The sequence below is a fragment of the Ursus arctos genome, unplaced genomic scaffold (assembly GCF_023065955.2).
Source record: "Ursus arctos isolate Adak ecotype North America unplaced genomic scaffold, UrsArc2.0 scaffold_16, whole genome shotgun sequence".
NCBI lineage: Eukaryota > Metazoa > Chordata > Mammalia > Carnivora > Ursidae > Ursus > Ursus arctos.
This window is the reverse complement of record NW_026622830.1, coordinates 44,534,260-44,556,577: the sequence shown is the minus strand read 5'-3', so window position 1 is coordinate 44,556,577 and position 22,318 is coordinate 44,534,260. Positions and strand designations below refer to the sequence as shown.

The following is a 22,318-nucleotide window of genomic DNA, read 5'->3' as shown; positions in this document are numbered from 1 at the left end:
ACTCCCTCACATAATGTAAAGGTAGTAAAAGCTCACCAGGAACCTTCAGGATCCTTCCATGCAGTATCAATAAGAAGCTTGTGAATTTATTTGGCTTTGGGCTAGATAATGTATAAACCAAGAAGAATTATAAGAATGTATGTCTGGTTCTTCATGCAAGAAAGATATTTCTGTTTAGTCCCATGACTAGGGTTAATAGATTCTTGTATTCTGGACTGTTCCCTGTGTCTGGAGATGTGTTACCATATCTTCCACCAACAGAGGCAGAAAGGCCCTGGGTTTATTTACTTTCACTCTCTTGATACCACTTTGCAAAAACTGTTCTTCCTTCCTCTTTTCTTCCCAACCACCAGGTCTTACTCTTTCTAAGCATCACCCAGAGTGATTTGTTTCTACTCAAAAAAGGTATACTGAAGTAAACATGAAGGGGCGAGGGATTCACGTAAGGGAAATGCACAGCTTTGAATTACTATGGAGAGAAAGAAATGATCCACCAAGAAATAAAATAAGAACATGAATAAGACCCATGAAGAAGCCAAAATACCAAATACCAAGGACAATAAGTGTTTATGTATGACCATAACTGAAAATAATATATGTGAAAGTACTTGATAACCTAGAAATGACTAGGTTAGAATAGCATTCACCACAAATGATAGCTCCTATTAAAACTTAGGACCTGTGAGAAAGGTAGAACAGGTGTTGCTCCCCATTCTGAGAGGAGCAAAGAGCTTCCCAGATAATAATCACAGTAGGATTTCTAGTTATGATCTTTTTCTTCAGTAATTTCAAGAATTCATCATGTCTATAAAAACCAAATGCAGTAAGCGCCAAGTAGCTTCTGCAGCTTAAAAAACTGGCTATAAGAATTTATCTGGGTACAGATAGCAAAATTCAAATGTGGACTGTATGTTGAATGGCATTGTTGAGTTAAATGTTAATTGTCTTAAATATAGCAATAGTACTGTGATTAGGTAGGAGATGTCCTTATTCTTCAGAGATGCAGGCTGGAGGATGTAGAACATCAGGGAAAATGGGTGCCATAGAGGAAAGGGAGAAGGAAGATATCAGAAGCCCCCACTGGTCTGCTCAAGACTCCACTCAGTCAGATGGAAAACATACTGTTTTGCACATCTCTTGCTGCATAAATAAACCAGTCTGAAACATGGAGGCTTAAAGTAACAATTGCTTGTTTGCTTCCAATCTGCGCTTGGGGCAGGCTGCTAATTTCTGCTTCATGTGGCATCACCTCCTGTGCTCAAAGGGTAGAAAGCTGAATAGAATGACTTGCTGTTGTCAGGTTCCTCGGTTCTGCTCCTCAGATCCTCTCATGTGGTTGGCTTGGGCTGCCTCACAGCATGATGGTCTCAGAGAAGTTAGATTTCTTAACACAGCAGATTGTTCCCCTAGAAGTGCAAAGCTTCCAGACCTTGATAAGTCTTAAACCTAGAACTAGCACTGTGTCATGTCTGCTGCAGGTCATAGGGCCGAGCCAGGCAAAGACCAGAGGGAGAGGCTCATTGTGGGGAACAGTTTGCCACAGATAGGGATCAGAAACTGTGGCCAGTGAAATTTCCTGTAGGCCAGCAACTGCAAGAGTAGAGCACATGAAAGATGACGATGTTTCAAAAATCTTTGGCTCCTTGATCACTGTTGAACAGTAGTGACCAAGCCGTTCCATGAAAACAGGGGAAAAAGTTATCCTTATTGCAGCTCCTCTCTGACAATTGAAGAAACTCATATGTATTGAAATATAAAGTGTTTCCCAGACCTATCTGACCATGGTGCACACTTTTTATCAGAGTATCATTTGGGACATAAGGACTGTACAGACTCCAATTTGGATGAAAGTAAATTTCTTTAAATTTAATAGCACTTAAAAAACTATGGTAAAATACACATAACATAAAATTTACCATCTTAACTATTTAAAAATGAATAGTTCAGTGGTATTAAGTGCATTCCCATTGTTGTGCAACCATCACCACCATCTATCTCCAGAACTCTTTTTGTCTTACAAAACTAAAAGGCTATATTCATTAAACAACAATTCTCCATTTCCCTCTCCTCTCAAGCCCCCAGCAACCACTACTCCACTCTGTCTGTGATCTAAGTACCTCATGTATGTGGAATCATACAGTATTATTGTGTGTGTGTGATTAGCTTATTGATAGCCATTCCTGCTCTCTTTTGGTTACTATTTGCATGGAATACATTTTTCCATACTTTCACTTGCAACCTGTTTGTGTCTCTAGATTTAAAGAGTCTTTTGTAGATGTCATAGAGTTGAACCATGTTTTCTTTTTTAAATCCATTCTGCCAATCTCTGTCTTGAATGGAGAGTTTAGTCCACTTACATTTAAAGTAATTACTGATAATGAGAGATTTACTTATGTCATTTTGATGTATTTTATATGCCTTGTAGATTTTTTGTATCTTATTTCCTGCATTACTGTCTTCTTTTTTGTTTAGTTGATTTTTTGCAATGAAATGTCATTCTTTTCATTTCCTTTTGTGTATATTCTATAGCTATTTTTTTGTGTTACCATGGGGATTACTCATCCTAACATGATAACATTCCAATTGGAATTTATACCAGAATAACCCCAGTAGCATATAAAACCTCTCAACCACTTTCAGTTATTGGTGTTACAAAATTACATCTTTATACATTGTATGTCTAAAACCATAAACTAGTAATTGTTTAACAACACATCAATCTCTAAAATTATGTAGAAAACAAAATGTGGAATTATAAACTGAAGTTACAATAGTAGCTTCTAAACTAATAGTTTTAGAAAATGTATTAGTCTCTTAAATCATGTAGAATACAAAAATTGGAGCTATAAACCAAAGTTAAAATAATACTAGCATTTACAATTGTTCATGTATTTATCTTTACTGACATCTTTATTTCTTCATACAGCTTCCACTTACTGTCTAGTGCCCTTCCATTTCATCCTGCAACATTCATTTTAGCATTCTTGCAAGGCAGGTCTAGTGGTAATGAACTTTCTTAGCTTTTGTTATCTGGAAATGTCTTAATTCCTCCCTCCCTGGGACAGTTTTGCCAAATATAGGATTCTTACTTGACAGTTTTTTTTCTTTCAGCACTTTTAATATAACAGCTGACTGGCTTCTGGCCTCCAAAGTGTCTGATGGGAAATCTGCTAATAATATTGTTGAGCATCTCTTGTAGGTGATGCATTACTTCTCTCTTGCTGCTCTTAAGATTCTCTCTTTGTCTTTGAACAGCTCGATTATTATGTGTCTATAATAAGATCTCCTCGAATTCATCCTACTTGGAGTTTGTTGAACTTCTTGGATGTTCATATTAATGTCTTTCATTAGACTTGGAAAGTTTTGGAGCATTATTTCTTTTTTTTTTTTTTTAAAGATTTTTTTATTTTATTAATTTGACAGAGAGAGACAGCCAGCGAGAGAGGGAACACAAGCAGGGGGAGTGCGAGAGGAAGAAGCAGGCTCCTATCGGAGGAGCCTGATGTGGGGCTCGATCCCAGAACGCCGGGATCACGCCCTGAGCCGAAGGCAGACGCTTAACGACTGCGCCACCCAGGCGCCCCAGGGAGCATTATTTCTTTAAGTAATCTCTCTGCCTCTTTCTCTTTTTTCTCTTCCTGGGACTCCCATATGGATATGTTGGAACATTTTATGGTGTCCCACATGTCCTTTAGGCTCCATTCACTTTTCTTCAGTATTTTTAATCTCTGTTCTTCAGACTTGATCATTTCAATTGTCCTATCTTCAAGCTCACAGATTTTTTTCTTCTGGCTGCTCTGATATACCTTTGAATCACTCTAGTGAATTTTTCATTTTAGTTATTGTAATTTTCAGTTCCAGAATTTCTTTTTAGTTTCTTTTTAGGTTTTCTATCTCTTTATTGATATTTCCATTTTGCTCGTATATTATTTTCTTGACTTTCTCCCTGTCTTTCTTTTGTTCTTTGAGCATCTTTAATACAGTTGTTTTAAAGTCTTTGTCTAGCAAGTCTGTCTTCTGGTCTTTCTTGGTGATGGTTTCTGTTGCTTTCTTTTTTTTTTTCCTTTAAATGGGCCATATTTCCCTATATACCTTGTGATTTTTTTGTTAAAAACTGGACATTTGAGTCTAATAATGTAGTAACTCTGGAAATCAAGATCCTCCCTTTTCCTCAGGATTGCTGATTTTTGTTTTTGTGTTTTGATTGTTGTAGGCTATATCCATGCTGGGGATCAGCTTGAGGCATTAACTTAAGGACTTCTCAGGTCTTTTTCAAAGCCTGTGACTTTCCCTGGCCATGCATGGTGACTTTTTTAGTTCCTTCATATATGTTGTTCCTTTTGAAATTCCTGGACTTTAAATGTCTGGCTCTCAAAAAGGGGAAAAGGGAAAGGAGAAAAATGAAGGGGATAAAAAGAGGGAAAAAAGGGGTACTGGCCCTCGAATTCTCCTGGAATTTGCTTCAGCTGGAGGGGGATGGTCTTGCAACATTGTGAGGAGAAGTGCAACAGTGGTCACCTGCCTGTGTTTCTGCATCTCCAAGATCAGAAGCAACAATCAGCAGTCAGAACACAGATCCTCATTTTTGGAGGACAAGGTCCTTATTGCCCACCCTGGTTCCCAAAAGTTGACTGAAGCTGTATGCCATATGGCTGAGAGTGGGGAGGCGGGGCTACCATGTTGGGAGCTGAAGTTGACCAAAATTAACTGCAATAGGCATTAAAATCTTCCTCTGGAAGTTGCAAGCCTTGAAACAGACTTCAGAGTTCCAAAATAGTTACATCAGTCAGATTCTGCCAGTGCAATCACTGCCTAGGTCAGGGACAGATTCCTGGTGCTTCCTACTCTGTCATCTTCCCAGAATCCTTTCTTCTCTTGTTTGGATTCTTGTCCTCCAAACATGGAGGATGACTTGCTCTTTGGATAACTCTGGCTTTTCTGCTGCCCATCTTCAGTGCCAACATAACACCTGTCACCTGAGTCTCATGATGTATGTTGATAATCTCTCTTCTCCCACATCCTCCTAAGGGAATCTGAGGTTCATTGTCAATGTGGAGTCAGAATGTGAGACTCAGGAGCCAATATGAGCTCTCTTGGTATGAGAAAATTTTAATTGCTCACAGGTAAAACAAACAAACAAACAAACAAACAAACAAACCTGGTCATGTACTTCCTTTGGCACATGTGTGCCCAGAATAACTGAACTCCCACTTGTCCAATTTCTATTCATCCTTTGAGACTCAGCCAAAGTTTACCCCCTTACCTAAGCCTGATAGGACCCACTCATAGGCCATATATCTAATTTTTTGGCTGTATTTCAATGGAATGGCAAATAATAATCTTATTTAATACTTATTGGGTACCTACTAAGTGAATGATATTGTGTTGTGTACTGGAATTCAAATATAGGCTTGTCTGACTCCCGAACCTGGGTGTTTAACCATTTCATGATTTGGGCTCTCCAGAGATGTTCCTCTAACAATATTCAGCACATAGTATTGTGTGGGAAAGACTGCCAGGTTTCCACCAAGTTTTTTCTCTCTGGGAACATGGCTGAGCACCTGGAGATTGTTTCCCAATCTATTTTATAGCTAGGTATGACTAAATAAACAAACATTCACTGACAGAATGTGAGAAATACCCATGTCATTCCTTAAAAGAAAATTCCCTTCCTAGGACTTTCATTCTCTATCTCCTCCTGTGTCTGCAACTCAGTTTCGCCATGCAGACCAGGATGATGACCTAGGGATGGTGGAGGAAAAAAATGGAAGGGACCTAGATTTCTGCATGTGTAAGAGAAGAGCCACCTGCCAATCCTGGGTCTGTTAAGGAGAGAGAAATAAACTTCCATATTCTCAAAGCCACTGTATTTGGGGGTCTATTTGTCACAGCAGCTAAAATCTCACCCTAAACCATTTGCATGTAGATGACCTGTTTCTTTCCTATGAGTCAGGGAAGTCCTTGATTCATCTCTCCATATATTTGGCCTGGCACAGTGGCTGGGGCATAGCAAGTACTCCAGAATGAATGCTCTTGTTAAACAAGTGATTGAATAAATTGTTACTTCTTATATTATTGCAAAAATGCCTATGAGAAATGTATAAACATTGAGACTGGAAACAGGCATATCTGAAAAGGGAGAAAAAACTGGTTCTTGGCAAGAACTGAGACCAGGATGCAAGACTGACAGCATTCTTGTTGCACCAGAGGGAGGGATGTAGTTTGATTTCAGTTGATTTCATACGGTTGCGATAAGTATGCTCGCAACTACTACGAAAACCTGGCCAGCAGGGTCCTATGAATACCATTTAGTAAACTACCATGGTGATTAAACCACAGGATGCTGCAGAGTGACTTCCTAGCTCTTTTCTCCAGCACATTCCCTCGGTTGAGAAGCATCCAGCTTTAAATTTGGGAAGGCAGGAGATGGCAGCCGTACTGTCCATCAGTATCATCTGTCGCCATCTTTGAGCTGCCAGCGTGACAGCTGGGGAAGAGCAGGATCAGGTTGACTGGCAGAATGTTTTACATCTAATGAGTTTGTGCACAATAATAGTATAATAAATAAGGCTCTAGAGGAACTCGGTTATCGCTTGCATTCCAAAAGTGAGATATGGCCTTACCAGAAGCTCACAGAGCCATCTGTCATCAAATATTAGTCTTTGTGTCAATGGCTGGACTGGCCTGAGGAAATGGAAAACATCAGTGCAATGAGGCAAATGACGACACCATGTCGTTCAAAAAGATTTAAAGGGAGCTACCTTAAGGAGCCAGAGATTTCCAGATGATTCTGAAATAAATACACAGAACCACTACCAGAAGCAGTTAGACTTGAAATCTTGGCTGCTGAATGTTAATGAGTGTTTCCACTGGATGAGTTCAGTTTCTGTCACTCGGGGTAAGTTCTTGAGTAATATAATCCTTATCTGCTTGGATTTGGGGCTGGAATTATTGCAATCTTCTTTAATGTGTTTTTGCCAGTTTGATACATCGAAATCTGATCGTCACCGAAGCACTCTGCTGATGACACAGCCATAGTGACAGGAATATTGAAAGTGGACGAAAGCTTGAGAACTGGATAAAAGCTGTTAGGATTCATAGTTGTTCGGTTTCCTCAGTTTTTCTTGAGGAAAAGGAGGAGGGCACTCCTCAGCTGTCACCAATAGAGAATTTGGCCCTAAACTAATCTTGTCAGTCAATAACACAATTAAATTCTGAGAGTAGCAAACCACATGATAATGAGAGGAGTCTGGGAGGATGCAGTGGCAACCAACCATTTAAAAAGGAAGTGCAATTAGAAAAGCAATTCACTGAGATGAAAGGTTCAAGGACAGCCAAATCCCAGTGGCAGCAAATGTCAGGTCTTTTAGCCAGGACTGGCCTTGATAGGATTTATGCCAGAATTGTGATTTCTCACTGTTGTTGGAAAACTCTGCATAGGCTTCTGTTGGGAGTTACAGGAATTGGTCCCGGGGGACAGACTTCATTGAGGTTGATTTCAGTCATTCAGACTCAACAGAATTATCCCCTGAATTTGGCTTCCCTGTTCAGAACAATTCTTCCCAAGTGTATTCCAGGAACAGTACTGGTAGATATTTACAGTAGGTATGGTAGGTTGGTGCTCAGCAACCATTCCAGCTCCTTGTGGTATGCTTGCTATACTGGAGAACCTGAAAAGCTAATAATTACATTTTCTAGATTCCCTTGAAGGTGGAGTTCTTTGTGATTTAGGCAGGTCCTACCAATCAGTTGTATGGGATTTAGACAGCGTTTTCTTTATACTGGCTAGGTGGCTAATGGGCACAGAGTTTCAGTTGTACCGGATGAAAAGAGCTCTGGAGATGGATGGCAATGATGGCTGTACAACAATGTGAATGTCCTCAATGTCACTGAACTATACCCTGAAAAATGGTTAAGATGGTAAATTTTATGTTATGTGTATTTTACCTGAATTTTAAAAACCTTAAAAAATCATGCCACTCTTGTGCACATATGAAAAGGCAAATATCAACCAATTAAATATGTCAATGCTTTCCTAAAACTCCTTCACATACAGAATGTGTGCCTTCTAAATCGTATTTTGATTCAAAGTTGTTGATGTCCAGGATTTTCCCTGTTTTCTTTCTCTGTGCCATGAAGCGTGTTGGCAGTGTAACATTTAAGAGTGCTCCCCTAGAGTCCCCATAATTTCATTCAAGTGGCTGACAACTGGCATTCTGTATGTTGGTGCATCAGCACAGGCAACGACGCCTATGCCCCGAGTGTTGACTGGGCAACATGTCACATGCCAATTGCATAGTTGTTCAAATGTGGAAAAAAAAAAAAGCATGTGCAGTAGCAATGAAATATTTTTCCTGTTATTAGTTGGGCTGGATGAGCTTAAGATAAGAGTGCAATATGCTCTCTCTAGATGGTAAACTCTTCCTCTATTTAAAACCCTTCAATGGCTTCCAAACACTGGTCAACAGAAGAAAGTCCAAACTCCTCACCATGGGATACAAAGCTCTTCATGACTCTTTTCTTTAAAAAATTATAAACTATTTGCAGAGAACAGCGTAACGTGAAGAACATGAAACCACCACCCAAACTGGACAGCTATTTGACAGGTGTTAACATTGGGCCACATTTGCCTAGAATGCGTTTTAATCTAAAGAAATAAACTGTTACTGATACATTAAAGTTCACTTCTCTTCCATAGTGTCTTCTTTTCTTTCCCAGAGCTAATCGCTTTCTTGAAGATGTCATGAACTCCTTGCATGCATGTTTTTGTACTTTCACTATATACAAACCTTTCCCTCTCTTTCTGTAAACAACACACTGAATTGTTTTATGTTTTTCCACTTTTACATTTATCAACTGAATAAATACTTCAGCAATGTGTTTCTTATTGTTTTCCTGTTGGTGGGCACTAATGTTTCCAAGTTTTTGCTATTTCAAACAATACTACACTTAAGTTTTTGTCTCTCTTTGTACAACGGTGAGAGTTTCTCTATAGCAGTTTTGTTCCATAGAGATGTCAGAGAGCCACAACTGTGAGTCATGCAGTAATTTTACATTTTCTAGTAGCCACATTAGAAAATGTTTAAAAAAAAACCAAAACCCTGGTGAAGTTAACGTTAACAATATATTTTAACTCAGCATATCCAATGTATCCATGTCAACCTATAGCTGATATAAAAGTTAATGAAATAATAAAATAATGAAAAATATAATGATTTTACTTATATGTGGAATCTAAAAACCAAAACACACAAATAAGCAGAAACAGACCCATAAATACAGAGAACAAACTGGTGATTCCACAGGTGGGAAGAGAGGGATGGGCACAATGGGTGACGGGGAGTGGGAGGTACAAGTTTCCAGTTATGGAAGGATAAGTCATGGATGAAAGGCAAGCATAGGGAATATAGTCAATGGTATTATACTAGCATTGTACGGTGGCAGATGGTAGCTACATCTGTGGTGAACAGAGCATAATGTATTCAAACAATTAATGAAATATGTTATATCATTTCTTTCATACACAGTCTTAATTCAAAATGAATTTCTCAGTTTGGGCTAGCCAAACTCTCAAGCGCTCAAGAGTCACACATGTCTGGTGAGAACGGTATTGGACAGTGTGGCTCTAAATATTTAGAGAGGGAACCATAGGGTCACAGGATATGATATGCCATCTGTAACCTTACTTGATAATGTAAATGTGTTCTTCATAGTTTATGAAAGTCCCTCTTTCCTGCTCTCCTTCCCAATGCTCAGAGTGATCCACCTCCAATCTTGGCCAGTCATGAAATGGAACCTCACTGTACTATTTTTCTTTTGCTGTTGCTATACTAGTAAGTCTAAGTACATTTTATGTTTACTGATCATTTGAATTTCTTTTTTTATGAACTGCTCATTCTGAACCTCCATTTTCTACTGAGTTGTATTCTTTTTTTTTTGATATGTGGTTCTCTATATATTCTCTATACAGATCTTTGATAGGCATATATCCTACATATTTCATCTTCTAGCCCATGATTTGTCTTTTCATAGTGTTAGTGCTTTGGTTATACAAAATATTTTCATTCCAATGTGGTAATATTTATCAATATTTTCTTTTGTGAGTTGGTGCATTTTTCACTTGGGCTAAGAAATTCTTCCTTGTTCTGAAATCATAAATTGCCTATTGTTTTTCTTTAAGGGTTTTCAAGTTTTTCTTTTTCACATTTGGTTCTTTATTTTATCTGGAATTTCCTTTGTAAGAAGAGTGAGGTAGACGGGGCGCCTGGGTGGCACAGCGGTTAAGCGTCTGCCTTCGGCTCAGGGCGTGATTCCGGTGTTATGGGATCGAGCCCCACATCAGGCTCCTCCGCTATGAGCCTGCTGCTTCCTCTCCCACTCCCCCTGCCTGTGTTCCCTCTCTCGCTGGCTGTCTCTATCTCTGTCGAATAAATAAATAAAATCTTTAAAAAAAAAAGTGAGGTAGAAATTTAATTTTACCACCTCACACCCCTTAGGATGGTTACTATTGAAAACACAGAAAATAAGTGTTGGCAAGGATGTGGGGGAAGGTGGGACCCCTATGTACTGTCCTTGGGAATGTAAAATGGTGCAGCCACTGTGGAAAGCATGCATGGTGTTACAATGATTATTTTTTTTTAAAGATTTTATTTATTTATTCGACAGAGATAGAGACAGCCAGGGAGAGAGGGAACACAAGCAGGGGGAGTGGGAGAGGAAGAAGCAGGCTCATATCAGAGGAGCCTGATGTGGGGCTCGATCCCAGAACGCCGGGATCACGCCCTGAGCCGAAGGCAGACGCTTTAACCGCTGTGCCACCCAGGCGCCCCTGTTACAATGATTATTAAACAAACACCCCCCCCCAAACAGTATGACGGTTCCTCAAAAAATTAAAAATAGAATTGATAATCCATATGATCTAGCAATTCCATTTCTAGGGATAAATCCAGAACAGCTGAAATCAGGATCTTGAATAGATATTTGTACAACCATGTTCATAGCAGCATTATTCACAATAGCTAAAACATGGAATCAAGACAAGTGTCCATTGACAGATGAATGGATAACCAAATGTGGCATATACATACAATGGAATATTATTCAGCCTTAAGAAGGAAGGAAATTCTGACGTATGCTACAGTGTGGATGAACCTTAGGAGATTATACCAAGTGAAATAAGCCAGTCACGAAAAGACCAATACTGCATGATTCCACTTATATGAGGTACTTCGGGTGGTTAAAATCACAGAGACAGAAAGTAATATGGTGGCTGCCAGGGGTTGTAGGGAGAGGGCATTCAGCATTTTAGTTTTACAAGATGACAGAGTTCTGGAGATGGATGGTGGTGACAGCTGCACATTGTGAATGTATTTAATACCACCAAACTGTACATTTAAAAATGGTTAAGATGATACATTGTATGTTACATATATATTTTGCCACAATAAAAAACATTGGGGAAAAATGTACTGGGGGAGGTGGAAGGTCATCAGATGTTAAGTGAAAAAACGAATTAATGGTGAGAAAGAGTGAGGCAGGAAGAGAGAAGGGCCTTTTCTTTTTTTTTTTTTTTTCATCTGGATAGAGAGAAGATGTTAGCCATGAAGAGATGGCAATGAAAGGAAGACAAGGGAGCTTATACTTCAATCTCAGCAAACTAGCAATCTTAGCAAACACAGCCAGGGGAAGAAAGAGGTTGAGAAGGGCTGGGGTGGTTAGCGTGCTCTCCTAGGGAATTGCCAAAGGGTCACTGAGGATGTTCCGAGGCACCGAGAATGAAACATGGCTGAACAAAGAGTTTATGAACTTACACCATCCCACTGCCTCTACTTGGGGAAACAAGACCAGCCATGGGCCAGTGCGTGACCCTCCAGAAGTTGAAGCCCCTGGAGACCTCAAAATGGATCAGAGAGTTGTCTGGTGAACACAGAAGAGCAGAGCTTAGCCATCCACTTAGCCAAGCCCTCCTATCCCTTGCACTGTTATTTTCTTTGTGTATTTTAAAAAGTCGATTATCTTCTTTTCCCTAAAATGTATATAAAAAGGAAACTATATTATTTCTATTCATTTTCAATCAGGGTCACTTGATATAAACAGAAACTAACCAAAAAAAGAATATTAAATTTAGCTGGAAAATTTGCCTGCAAAAGGTGTCGGGCCCCAGGCCCACTCTACCACTATTCAGAATAAGTGTTAGCGAAATGGCGGACCAAACCGAGGCTTTCTCCTGTATCATCATCAGTACACACGATATGTGATCTCCAGTAAAGGTGTTCAGATGTAGGACCCTGTGCATTCTGTCAGCACTGCTGACACATACCTAGTTAGTGTCCTGGCTGAAGGGCTGTTTTATTTTCTGATAAGATTTAGAATTAAAAATAGGAATGTTTAAGATGATTTAAAAAGCAAACGTTTATACACAAAGACAGTCTGGAAGAGTATCACCCACTTGTCAATGTTTATTGCTGGATTTTTGTGTGTAGAGTAACTTTAGATTTATAGAAAAGTTGCAAAGATAATACAGAGTTCTTGCACTACCTGGCTTCTAATGTTACACCCCCCTGATCTTACGTTACCATGGTTCATTTGTACAAACTAAGAAACCCACACTAGTACATTACTGTCAGCTAAACTCCAAACTTCCTTTGGGTTTCCCTAAATTTTCCATTAATGCCTTTTTTGTTTGTTTGAAGATCCAACCTGGGATCCCACATTGCATTTAGTTATCATGTCTCCTCTGGTTTGTGACACCGTCTTTCCTCGATTTTCATGACCTTGACAGTCCTGAGAATGGGCCAGGTATTTCGCTGAAATGTCCCTCAATTGGAGATTGTCTTTTTTTTTTTTTTCCAATGATTAGACTCTGGTTATGAGTTTTTGGAGAGAACACCACACAAAGTGTCCTTCTCGCCGTGGCATAGTGGGGGCATGACAAGCACATGACCTCTCACTGGCGATATTAAACCATGGTGACTTGGTTAAGGTGGTACCAGCCATATCTAGTGGAAGTGAGTTACCAAGTCCAGCCCATGCTACAGGCGGCGGGTGACGGAAGAATTACGCTCCACTTTCTGGGTCAGAGGATTGGAGGAAGCCTACTTATTTCATCTATTATTTTCCAGATGGGATCTATGTAAACACCCAGAGAACTGTTCCAGATGCTGTGCCTGCTGTCCAGATATCCTGCTGGGCTTCACAAGGGTTGGGGTAACAGGGGGATTTCCCCAATAACTGCCTCCCACCTTTTGGTCCTTTTGCGGAATCGCCAGTGTTTTCCGAAGTTGTTGCACTGTCTCACATCCCCACCAGCAGTGTGGGAGGGAAAAGTTTTCTCCATATGCTCACCAACACCTGTATGACCTGTCTTTTTGATTCTGGCCATCACATGGGAATGAGGATACCTTGTGATTCTGACTTGCATTTCCCTGATGACTAATGATGTCAAGCATCTTTTCACGTGCTTATTGGTCATTTGTATATTTTCTTTGGAGCGATGTCGATTCAGATCCTTTGCTCCTTTTTAAACTGGGTTAGTTGTCTTTTTATTATTGAGTTATAAAAATACTTTATATATTCTGGATACATGTCTCTTTGTAGATATATGATTTGAAAATACTTCTCCCATTCTTTTTGCTTTCCTGATGGTATCCTTTGCAGCAAAAAAGTTTTAATTTTGGTGAGGTCCAATATATCTGATTTTCTCTGTTAAGGGCTTTTGGTATCATAACAAAAAAACCATTGCCTAATGCAAGGTCACAAAGATTTACACCTATGTTTTCTTCTAAGAGTTTTATAGTTTAGCTCTTACATTTGGGTCCTTGATCCATTTTGAGTTAATTTGTACACAGTGCGAACTTCCTTCTTTTGCAGGTGGCTCTCCAGTTGTCCCAGCACCCTTTGTGGAAAAGATCATTCTTTTCCCATTGAATTTTGGTGCCTTTGTCAAAAATTAAGTGACCATATATGTGAGAATTTATTTCTGGATTATCAATTCTAGATTATATATAAATTGATATTTCATTGATCTATGTATCTATGCCAGTCCCACACTGTCTTCAATTACTACAGTTTTTAAGTAAGTTTCAAAATTGGAAAGTGTGAGTATTCCAACTCTGGTGTTCTTTTTTAAGACTGTTTGAGCTATTCTAGTTCACTTGGATTTCCATATGAATTTTAGGATCACCTTGTCAATTTCTACAAAAAAACCAACTTGAATTTTGATGGGCATTGCACTCATCACTTTGCTTTTTGATAGCACTTCAAATGAATATGCTAGTTTATGTTTATGCCACAAAATTTCGCTCCAATAGCAATGCGGTCCCAAGTTTTCCCGTCAAACAATTAGAAAGCTTGAAAAGACATGTTTATTTAGGATATCACATACGGACACAGGGTTTTAGTTTGTTTAATGACTTTATTTCCAACAGTTGTTACTGCTTATTAGTCATAAAAATCATCAAAATCATCGGCAGATGTGTTATGGTTTCTAGGACGTAAAGCAGCTTCAATTTCTGAGTTACTGTCATCAGACTCACCCCAGAAGGCTGGAAGAGAAAACCAGACAGCTATTTAACATCTCTCCACTCTGATCAGCTGGCCTTCATCAGCCGGACAGGTTAATCGGACTGCTGGCCTGCAAAAGGCCTACCAGGGACACCAAGGGGTGAGCCTCACAGATGCCTCTGGAATCTGTGTCAGTACTGCACAGAGTCACACATTTCAGTATGTTCCAAGAAAAACACTGCAGAATCTTTCCTTCCCTTTTTGTGCCCAGCTCCTTACTGCAGGATGGGGCTTTAAGATCAGGATTACCATGGAAGCAGGGTTAGCTGGGTGTTTCATCAGGCCTGGGACCACCTCAGCTCAGCTGCTCCTGCACTTCGATCCCCTCTGGTCTCCACAAGGGCAGAGGGGAGAAGGGAAGGCGTGGTGGAGGAAGAGCGGTGAGGTGTGTGCTGAGACCAGGCCGTGGGTGCACAGTTTACTTGGGAGGTGATCCTGGGAACGACGGGAGGGGCTGGAAGAGTGACGCAGAAGAGAGGAACCCAACAGAGGGTGTGTGTTAATGAGGAGGTGGGCAGTGCCCAAGGGGGCTCAGTCCTGTAGGGCACCCTCTGAAAAACTCAGAACTCTCCTGAAACTGTCCCAACAAAGAGTAAGGAGGTGGGGTTATTTACTGATCAACTTCCATTTTTCATTGGTTGAGGGTTATTCTCAAGCAGGGCCTCCACTCCCTGGCACTCTGGGAGGCCCTGTGGGGGCTGGGCATGCTCCGGTCGCCAGACAAAGCCCTCAGCAGATGCGCAGCTGCCCACCGCCGAAGGACACAGGCACGCCCAATGATCTCCAAGGTGGCTGGACAGGATGTGGGGGGACCCAGTCCACTACACTGACCATCTCCATGATATCTCCGTGGCACTCACTGCCTGCCATTCTGTGATGATTTCTTATATCCAGCCCCATTTCATTCTTGTACCAACCTGGGAATGCCTCCATCTACTGAGAAAACAGGCTGAGACTGGCCCCAATCACAACATCAGTGGGTGCTCAAGCTACCAGTCCCACCCGGGTTGTTGGACTCACAGCCATGCTGTCAATCACAGCCCACTGGGAAGGGGGTCTAGGCCTACAGGAATAGAGTGAGCCCAAGCTCTGCAGGGGACGTGCCGCAGCGTTGGCATGCAAGGTGGCGGACAGCCTCCCTGTGAGCTGGGGGTTCAAAGCTGAATAGGAGCTCCCAGGAAAAGGGAAGGTACAGCATGAGCAAAGGCACAGAGGTACAAGTGTGGTGTCCAGGTACATCTCATTTTCCGGTGATTCGCAGAGATTGTGTTTTTTACAAATGGAAGGTCTGTGGCAACCCTACATCAGGCCAGTCTATTGGCGCCATTTTTCCAACAGCATTTGTTCACCTTATGTCTCTCTGTCACATTTTGGTAATTCTCTCATTATTCCAAACTTTTCCATTACTATTATATTTCATACAGTGACCTGTGATCAGTGATTATGACTTGCTGAAAGCTCAGATGACAGCATCTTGTAGCAATAAAGTGTTTACTTAATTATTCTTAAAGTATTTTAAATTAATTAATGTTAACTAACATTTTTTAAAGACATAATGCTGTTGCACACTTAAGAGACCGCAGTATAGTGTAAACACAACTTTTATAGGCACTGGGAGAGCAAAAAATTTACTTGGCTTTATTACAATCATGGCTTTATTGCAGTGGTCTGGAACTTAATCTGCAATACCTCCAAGGTATGCCTATATTTGGAAAAAGCTGGTTGTAACTTGACCCAAAGAGGACAAGACCTTGGAAGGAACTGAGCTGGAAAGTAGGGAAGGGCCGGACCACAAAGGGAGAGAGTTACAGACTCTATCCAGCACCTAGTGAGGGGCATTAGTAATTTTTCACCAGAAAGGTAGAAGGTTCAACGAAGTTTTAGATGCTGGTGGCCAGGTGGAGGACAATCAGGACTTGGGGAGGGGCTGGATGTGAGGAAACCAGTTAAGGAGCCCCGTCATGTCATGAGCAGTGAGTACTTGTGGGGCATTAGCTGTGAGGTCGGGGACAGAGGCAAAAACCATTCCATAAGTAGAATATACCACTGCTGGCAATCAGTTGGATATGGAGGCCAGGATACCCTGCAAATTCATACTTGCAAATTAGAATGCTAAGCCACGGTGCCCCACGGTACCCCCGTGTGTTTTTGGGTCCCAGCCTGTCACTAAAGAAAGGGGCCTCAAGCAGCCCTCTGATCCCCTCAGAGACTACACCACCCCAGGGGAAGCTGCAAGGACCCCCTGTGATCACAGGCACCTTCACAGTCTTTACGTGAGGGTGCAGAAAACAAATAAAAGGTTCCCAACAACTCTCGGTTAAAACACAAAATGAATTCTCTTACCTTTAGACTCTAAATTGGTAGTTAGTTTCTTTTCATTTTCATGCCTGAAAAATAAAGACATAGCCTAAGTCCTGAAAAAATATGACAATCAGACTGGTATTTTTACAATGAGCACATCAGTGAAGAAGCACGTGTGATGCGCTGAAAGGCCAGGCATTTTATGCATGCTCCCCAAGTCTTTTTTTTTTTTAAGATTTTATTATTCATTTGAGACAGAGAGATAAATATAGAGAGAGACAGAGCATGAGCAGGGGAAGTGGCAGGCAGAGGGAGAAGCAGGCTCCCCACCGAGCAAGGAGCCTGACGTGGGGCTCAAACCCAGGATACTGGTATCATGATCTGAGCCCATGGCAGCCACTTAACTGACTGAGCCACCCAGGCGCCCTCTCCTACTCCCCAAGTCTTAAGAGCAAGAAGAAAATGTCAGGACTGCAGCGGCCAGAGGTATTTGCTGATGCCGTGGTGCGTAGGTCCCTACTGTGACAGCATCACAGGGTCCCTGGGTGTGTTCCATGCTGGCTCTGCAGAGACCAGGTCAGACTGCTCCCTCCGGACGCCGCTTGCAGCGCTGGACAAGGAGCACGCAGTCAGTGAGGCAGAGCACTGACTTCCTGTCGACAGCCCTCTCAAAAACACGAACATGCAAAGCTTTGGCACTTTGAGACAAGTTAAAAGTAAAATACTTCAAGTAGAGAAGCCAGGATGGAACACAAGGAGAAGCTGGTGAGGAAGTTAAGACTCATCTCCGTCAAGTCAGTGATGGCGATCCTTGACAAGGGAGTTCAGAATAAACTCTCAGCATGCTTAAGTAAATATCCTAAGGCATGGTAGAGAAAATCCGAAGTGTCCTGGACACTGCTGTGCAGGCTTCTGGGTATCCCATGCACAAAACACTAGTGTCTCCAGTATCTAATACCTGGCAACGTGCTCCTGCCAAGGTATTTGCTGGCTTTCAGATTTACAGATTATTTCATTAAAATGGATTCTGTCCAGTCTTTTAAACAAGTAGAATGAAGGAAAGACAGACCCAATGTGCCCGGTGCCTGCTCCTGGCCGGGGCCGTGGTCCTTTTGACATAGGAAACCCTGTGAACTCAGCTTCTCCCTCCCTATGGCTAACCTATGGCTTAAAAATCTGCCGTTTGCCATAGCTGCCATAAGGTATGGGTTTGTTTGTTTGTTTGTTTTCTGTAAAATAAGCTCCACTCAGGCATCATTTTTCTAGCCTCAGTATCTGTCAAGCTTCCGTTAAACTTGGTGCCTGTTTCATGCTCTGCCATGGGACCACCTAGCAGCCTGCAGCTATTTCCCCAGGCAGAGGGGGCAGCCCCACGGCCATCTGAGAGGGCCTGGTGCTCAACAGCAGTCATGGAGGCAGCAGGGAAGGTGGCCACCGCCCACATGGGTCCATCTGACATGAAATATTAGCGCCCCCCCCCCCCCACACTAAATGCAACTACTGGGTAGTTTGTCTACTGTTTACCTACTTCCCATTCCATGAGGACACTGGTCCAGATGTCAGGGGCAGAGGTGGATTGTGACAATGCTGGTGGGGTACAGAGAGGCTAATTTTCCAGCTGTAGTCCAAATAATGAGAGCTGCAGGGGTAGAGGGCGAGATCGCCAAAGGCTGGGAGAACTGGGAGCACAGGGTGAGGGATGGGTGGCTGTAGGACCCCTGAGAAGGCAGGGCACCTCCTGGATTCTGCTTTGAAAGCTGGAGCAGACCTCACAGGCCAGGATGGAGGAGGAGGAAGAGGTGGGATTTGGTAGCAGGGATCCCTTGGCAAGAGCAAGGGCATAATGGCTGGTGAGCTCAGGCCAGATCCCAACGGCCCCCGCCACTTTTCTGAGCTCCAGAAACGTGGCCCGGTGCTCATGTGCTAACTCTACTTGGCTGCTTCCAAAGTGCTCTGTGGTCAACATGCCCATCCGTGACCAAATTCACGATCTCCCCAGTGTGGTTCCCTTCCCCTGCCAGGCCAGGCCCCTCCTGTCTCAGCCAATGGCACCTGGACCTTCTGTTCCCTCCCCAACCCTTTCCACTCCTGTGCCCTCTTGCATCCAATCAGCCCCTAGGTCCCGCCAATGTGTCTCCCAGTACTTCCTGAAGTCCTTGCTCTTCCCTCTGCACTGCTGTTACCCAGCCAACTACATCAGCATCTCTTGCTTGGACTTTGTAACAGCCCCTAACTGGTGATGCCACAAACACTGTGTCCCCTACAGCCCATTTTCCACTCAGGAGCAAGAGTGAACATGTCAAAACACAAACCTGATCACTCTACTTCCTCCCTAAGGCCCCTCGATGCCTTCCCATTGTTTTTTGACAAAAGCCCTAAATCCTGAACAGCACCTCCAAGGCTGATCCAGACTTGTTTGGGCTCGTCTGCTGCAGCCTCCCCATCCCTCGCCTCCCGCACCGCCACCACTGAGTCCTCATCCATGCTGCCATCTCACACGTATCTGTGTAACTAATGCATGTGTGACCACTCCCCTCCCGACTGTGAGCTCCGTGAGGGCAGAGACCCTACCTGTTTCGGCTCTTGTGGGTAACCCACTGCTTTGCACTTAGTGGGTGCTCGGGGATTATGTATGGGATGAAAAGAGGAATGTTACCAAGAGCAGGGCCCTGCTTAAAGACACTTGACTGATATTTGCTGACACAGTATTTGATTTGCAGTTTCTACTTAGGGGACTTCAGAATCAGGTTGCTCAAATTCCTTACCGGAAACGTGCAAGAAATACGTTGCAGAACTAAATGTGTGTAGTTCACCCACTGAGAAAGGCAGATCATGCTTCCAGGTGTTTCCTAGTCCATCCCCACATCTTTGGGGCAATTATTTTTCCCTGTGGGAAACCATCTCTGCACGCCCATTCCAAAGTTGATTTGAATCACACATACAATTCTTCAGGTCAACAGTTCTTTCAGAGTCGCACCTAATGTGTGAAGCTCAGATGAGGCCAGTGGGCATGCTGGGAGAACTTTCCCTGGAATACTGGATATGGCCAACTCGTTTAGCTACTATAGCAAATAAGAGAAAAAATCATTTTCACTTTGGAAAATGTAAGAAATGGAAGAGTTAGTCTTACAGGCCATGAGATAGGGTCACCACAGTCCATCATATGTGCTTGGAATCTGACTGCTTCATCTTCCCCGAGAGCATGCAAATAATATTTCCATCTTACCAAGCCCAGGTTGGCAAAGGTTGGCTGTGAAGAGCCAGAGAGCAAATGGCTTGGGTGTTGTGGGCCATATGGTCTCAGTCACAACTGCTCACTTCTCTGGTTGTAGCATGACAACAGCCATGGTCAGTGTGCGAATCGGTAGACGTGGCTGTATTACCATTCAACCTCACTGACAGGCACTACAATTTGAATTTCTTAGGACTTTCACGCAACATTATTCTTCTTTGGATTCCCCACAAGCATTTACAAATGTAAAAACCACTCAGCTTGCTGGAGTGGAGAACCAGGCAGTGGCCAGGCCAGTACTTGGCCCTAGGGCCACAGTGCATCAAGCCTGTGGCATGGGTGACACATGCCATACTTGCAGCCCACCAAAGGGCCTGCCTTTCCTCTGCATGGTCTTTCATGTGTAACTCTTGGAATTCAAGATAGCAGACTTGACTTTTTTCCCTGGAACTTGACTTTAGATTTTAGACTTTACTTCTAAATTCTGCAGAATTTCCCAGTAGGTTTGGCTATTTCTCCCCTTAGCTATATAGTGAAGACCATGTACCCATGAAGGGGATGCTTGATTGTTAACCTTCTGCCATATTGTCTTTATCACATAGCTTCCTCTGTCTATCCATCAAGCCGTCTTATTTTGTGATGCATTTCAGTAATTGTTTATAAATTCCCCTGCCGTTGATAAACCAGATTAGGACAACTCTAATCAAAGTCACTTTTGTGCTCATCCTTGCTAAACTTAAGAAGTTAAGGTTGGCCAGGGTCTTAACAGGTTTTATTCTAAGAGCAGCACCTGGCACTACATATGCAATCATGACACAGAATATGAAAGAAATAGTTGAAATTACGTGTGTCAACTGTTCATTTTATAGAAGCAAAAGGCCAACGTAGTTAGAAATAGTTACTTAGTCAACACAGTCAACATCAACACAGCTAGATGGCAAGGCCTGTTCTAAACATGAAGTTTCGCTTTGTGGAACCAGCAAGTAGAGACAAAAATGAGACGTGGAAAACCAATGAGTTTCTAAGGAATCTATTATTAAATTATAGCAGAGCATTTATGCATTATCAATCCAGCGCTTTCACTGTCTGGGTGGTGGGGCCCAGGGAGGCTGAGTGAGGGATGTGTCGTCCCAAGACACACAGAGCCAGCAGATGCAGGGGCAGAAGTGGGACAGAGCTCCTCCCGGCACACTCATACTTCCCAAAGGCACACGTTGCAAACACCTATCCCCACAGACACTGGTGAGAAGTGGTCACACAGCAGGGTGGGGAGAGCCTAAGTTGGGACAGCTGACCAGTGCAGGACTGCTGATGGGAGACACTGTCAACTCTGGCGCCAGACAGCCTCTACCCCCAGTGCTCAATTCTGCTCTCTGTGTGGCCCTGGGCAAGTCCCCTGTCTCTCTGAGCATACATTTTCTTCTGCAAAATGGGGGTAGTAAGACCTTCCTTGCAGTGTCCTGGTCAGCTTCGAGACAATCGTGCTCAAAAGCCCACATATGGCAGACCTCGGGGAGCGGGCCTGTCACATGGTCGCAGCTTATGGGTGAACAGGGGCTTGTGCTTGTGTAGTCACAGGGTCTAAGCAGAGATGACAGGTCCTCTGGCACAGTGGCCAAGGAAAGGGAAAGTCTGGGGACAGACTGAAAGGAAACAGGCCTGAGATGCACGAACTCTCCTCTTCGAGGAGCCTGATGGGCGGGAGGCCTGGGGACGGGGGAGAGACAGGGAAACTCCCTCTGCCATGCCTGGCACACACAGGTGGGCAAAGCATCTCAACCCCTATGGGTTGTTCATTCGTTTGCTCACTCACTTATTCACTCTCTCATAAATCCCATACAGTTGACACTACACATCAGCTCTGTGCTGGGGCTGCAGCAACAAACAAGACACATTTCACCTCTGCCTGGGCCTCTCATGCTTCAGTGGGGAGACAGTCACCAAAATAAGAACTGTGACACAAGCCAAAAAAGGCAACTGCGGGTGGGCTGAGAATTGACAGCAGTGAAATTAGGGGACAACATCCAGGCCCCCAACATGTACCAAGAGCCCACGAGCCCTTGTCAAATTCAGGGCCAGGAGCCAGACATCTTTTCCCCAACGGACAGGATGGCAGTCAGGTAAGGACCCCAGGAAGGCACTCTAAGTGTGCACACCCAGTGTGCTTCCTGGAAGCCAAATGCAGAGTGTGTGAGCAGAGAGCATGAAGTCAAAACTGACTGC

At 42.8% G+C, this 22,318-nt stretch overlaps 1 protein-coding gene across 6 annotated transcripts in view; it reads right to left on the bottom strand.

The window, feature by feature from the left end:
• Positions 1 to 14,393: 14,393 nt before the first annotated feature.
• KIZ (kizuna centrosomal protein) overlaps positions 14,394 to 22,318 on the bottom strand; it is a 126,996-nt gene continuing 119,071 nt past the window's right edge. For 4 of the 6 annotated variants that reach the window (XM_026487469.4, XM_026487470.4, XM_057312708.1 and 1 more), the window contains 2 exons: positions 16,906 to 16,949; positions 14,394 to 14,543 (listed from right to left, as the gene is read on the bottom strand). In XM_026487469.4, the coding sequence (XP_026343254.2) occupies positions 14,440 to 14,543; positions 16,906 to 16,949 (148 nt within the window). In that variant the 3' untranslated portion in view covers positions 14,394 to 14,439. Of the gene's footprint in view, positions 14,544 to 16,905; positions 16,950 to 17,088; positions 17,474 to 22,318 lie in introns of those variants that run through there. The other 2 variants (XM_057312707.1, XM_057312706.1) reach the window with 2 other exon arrangements.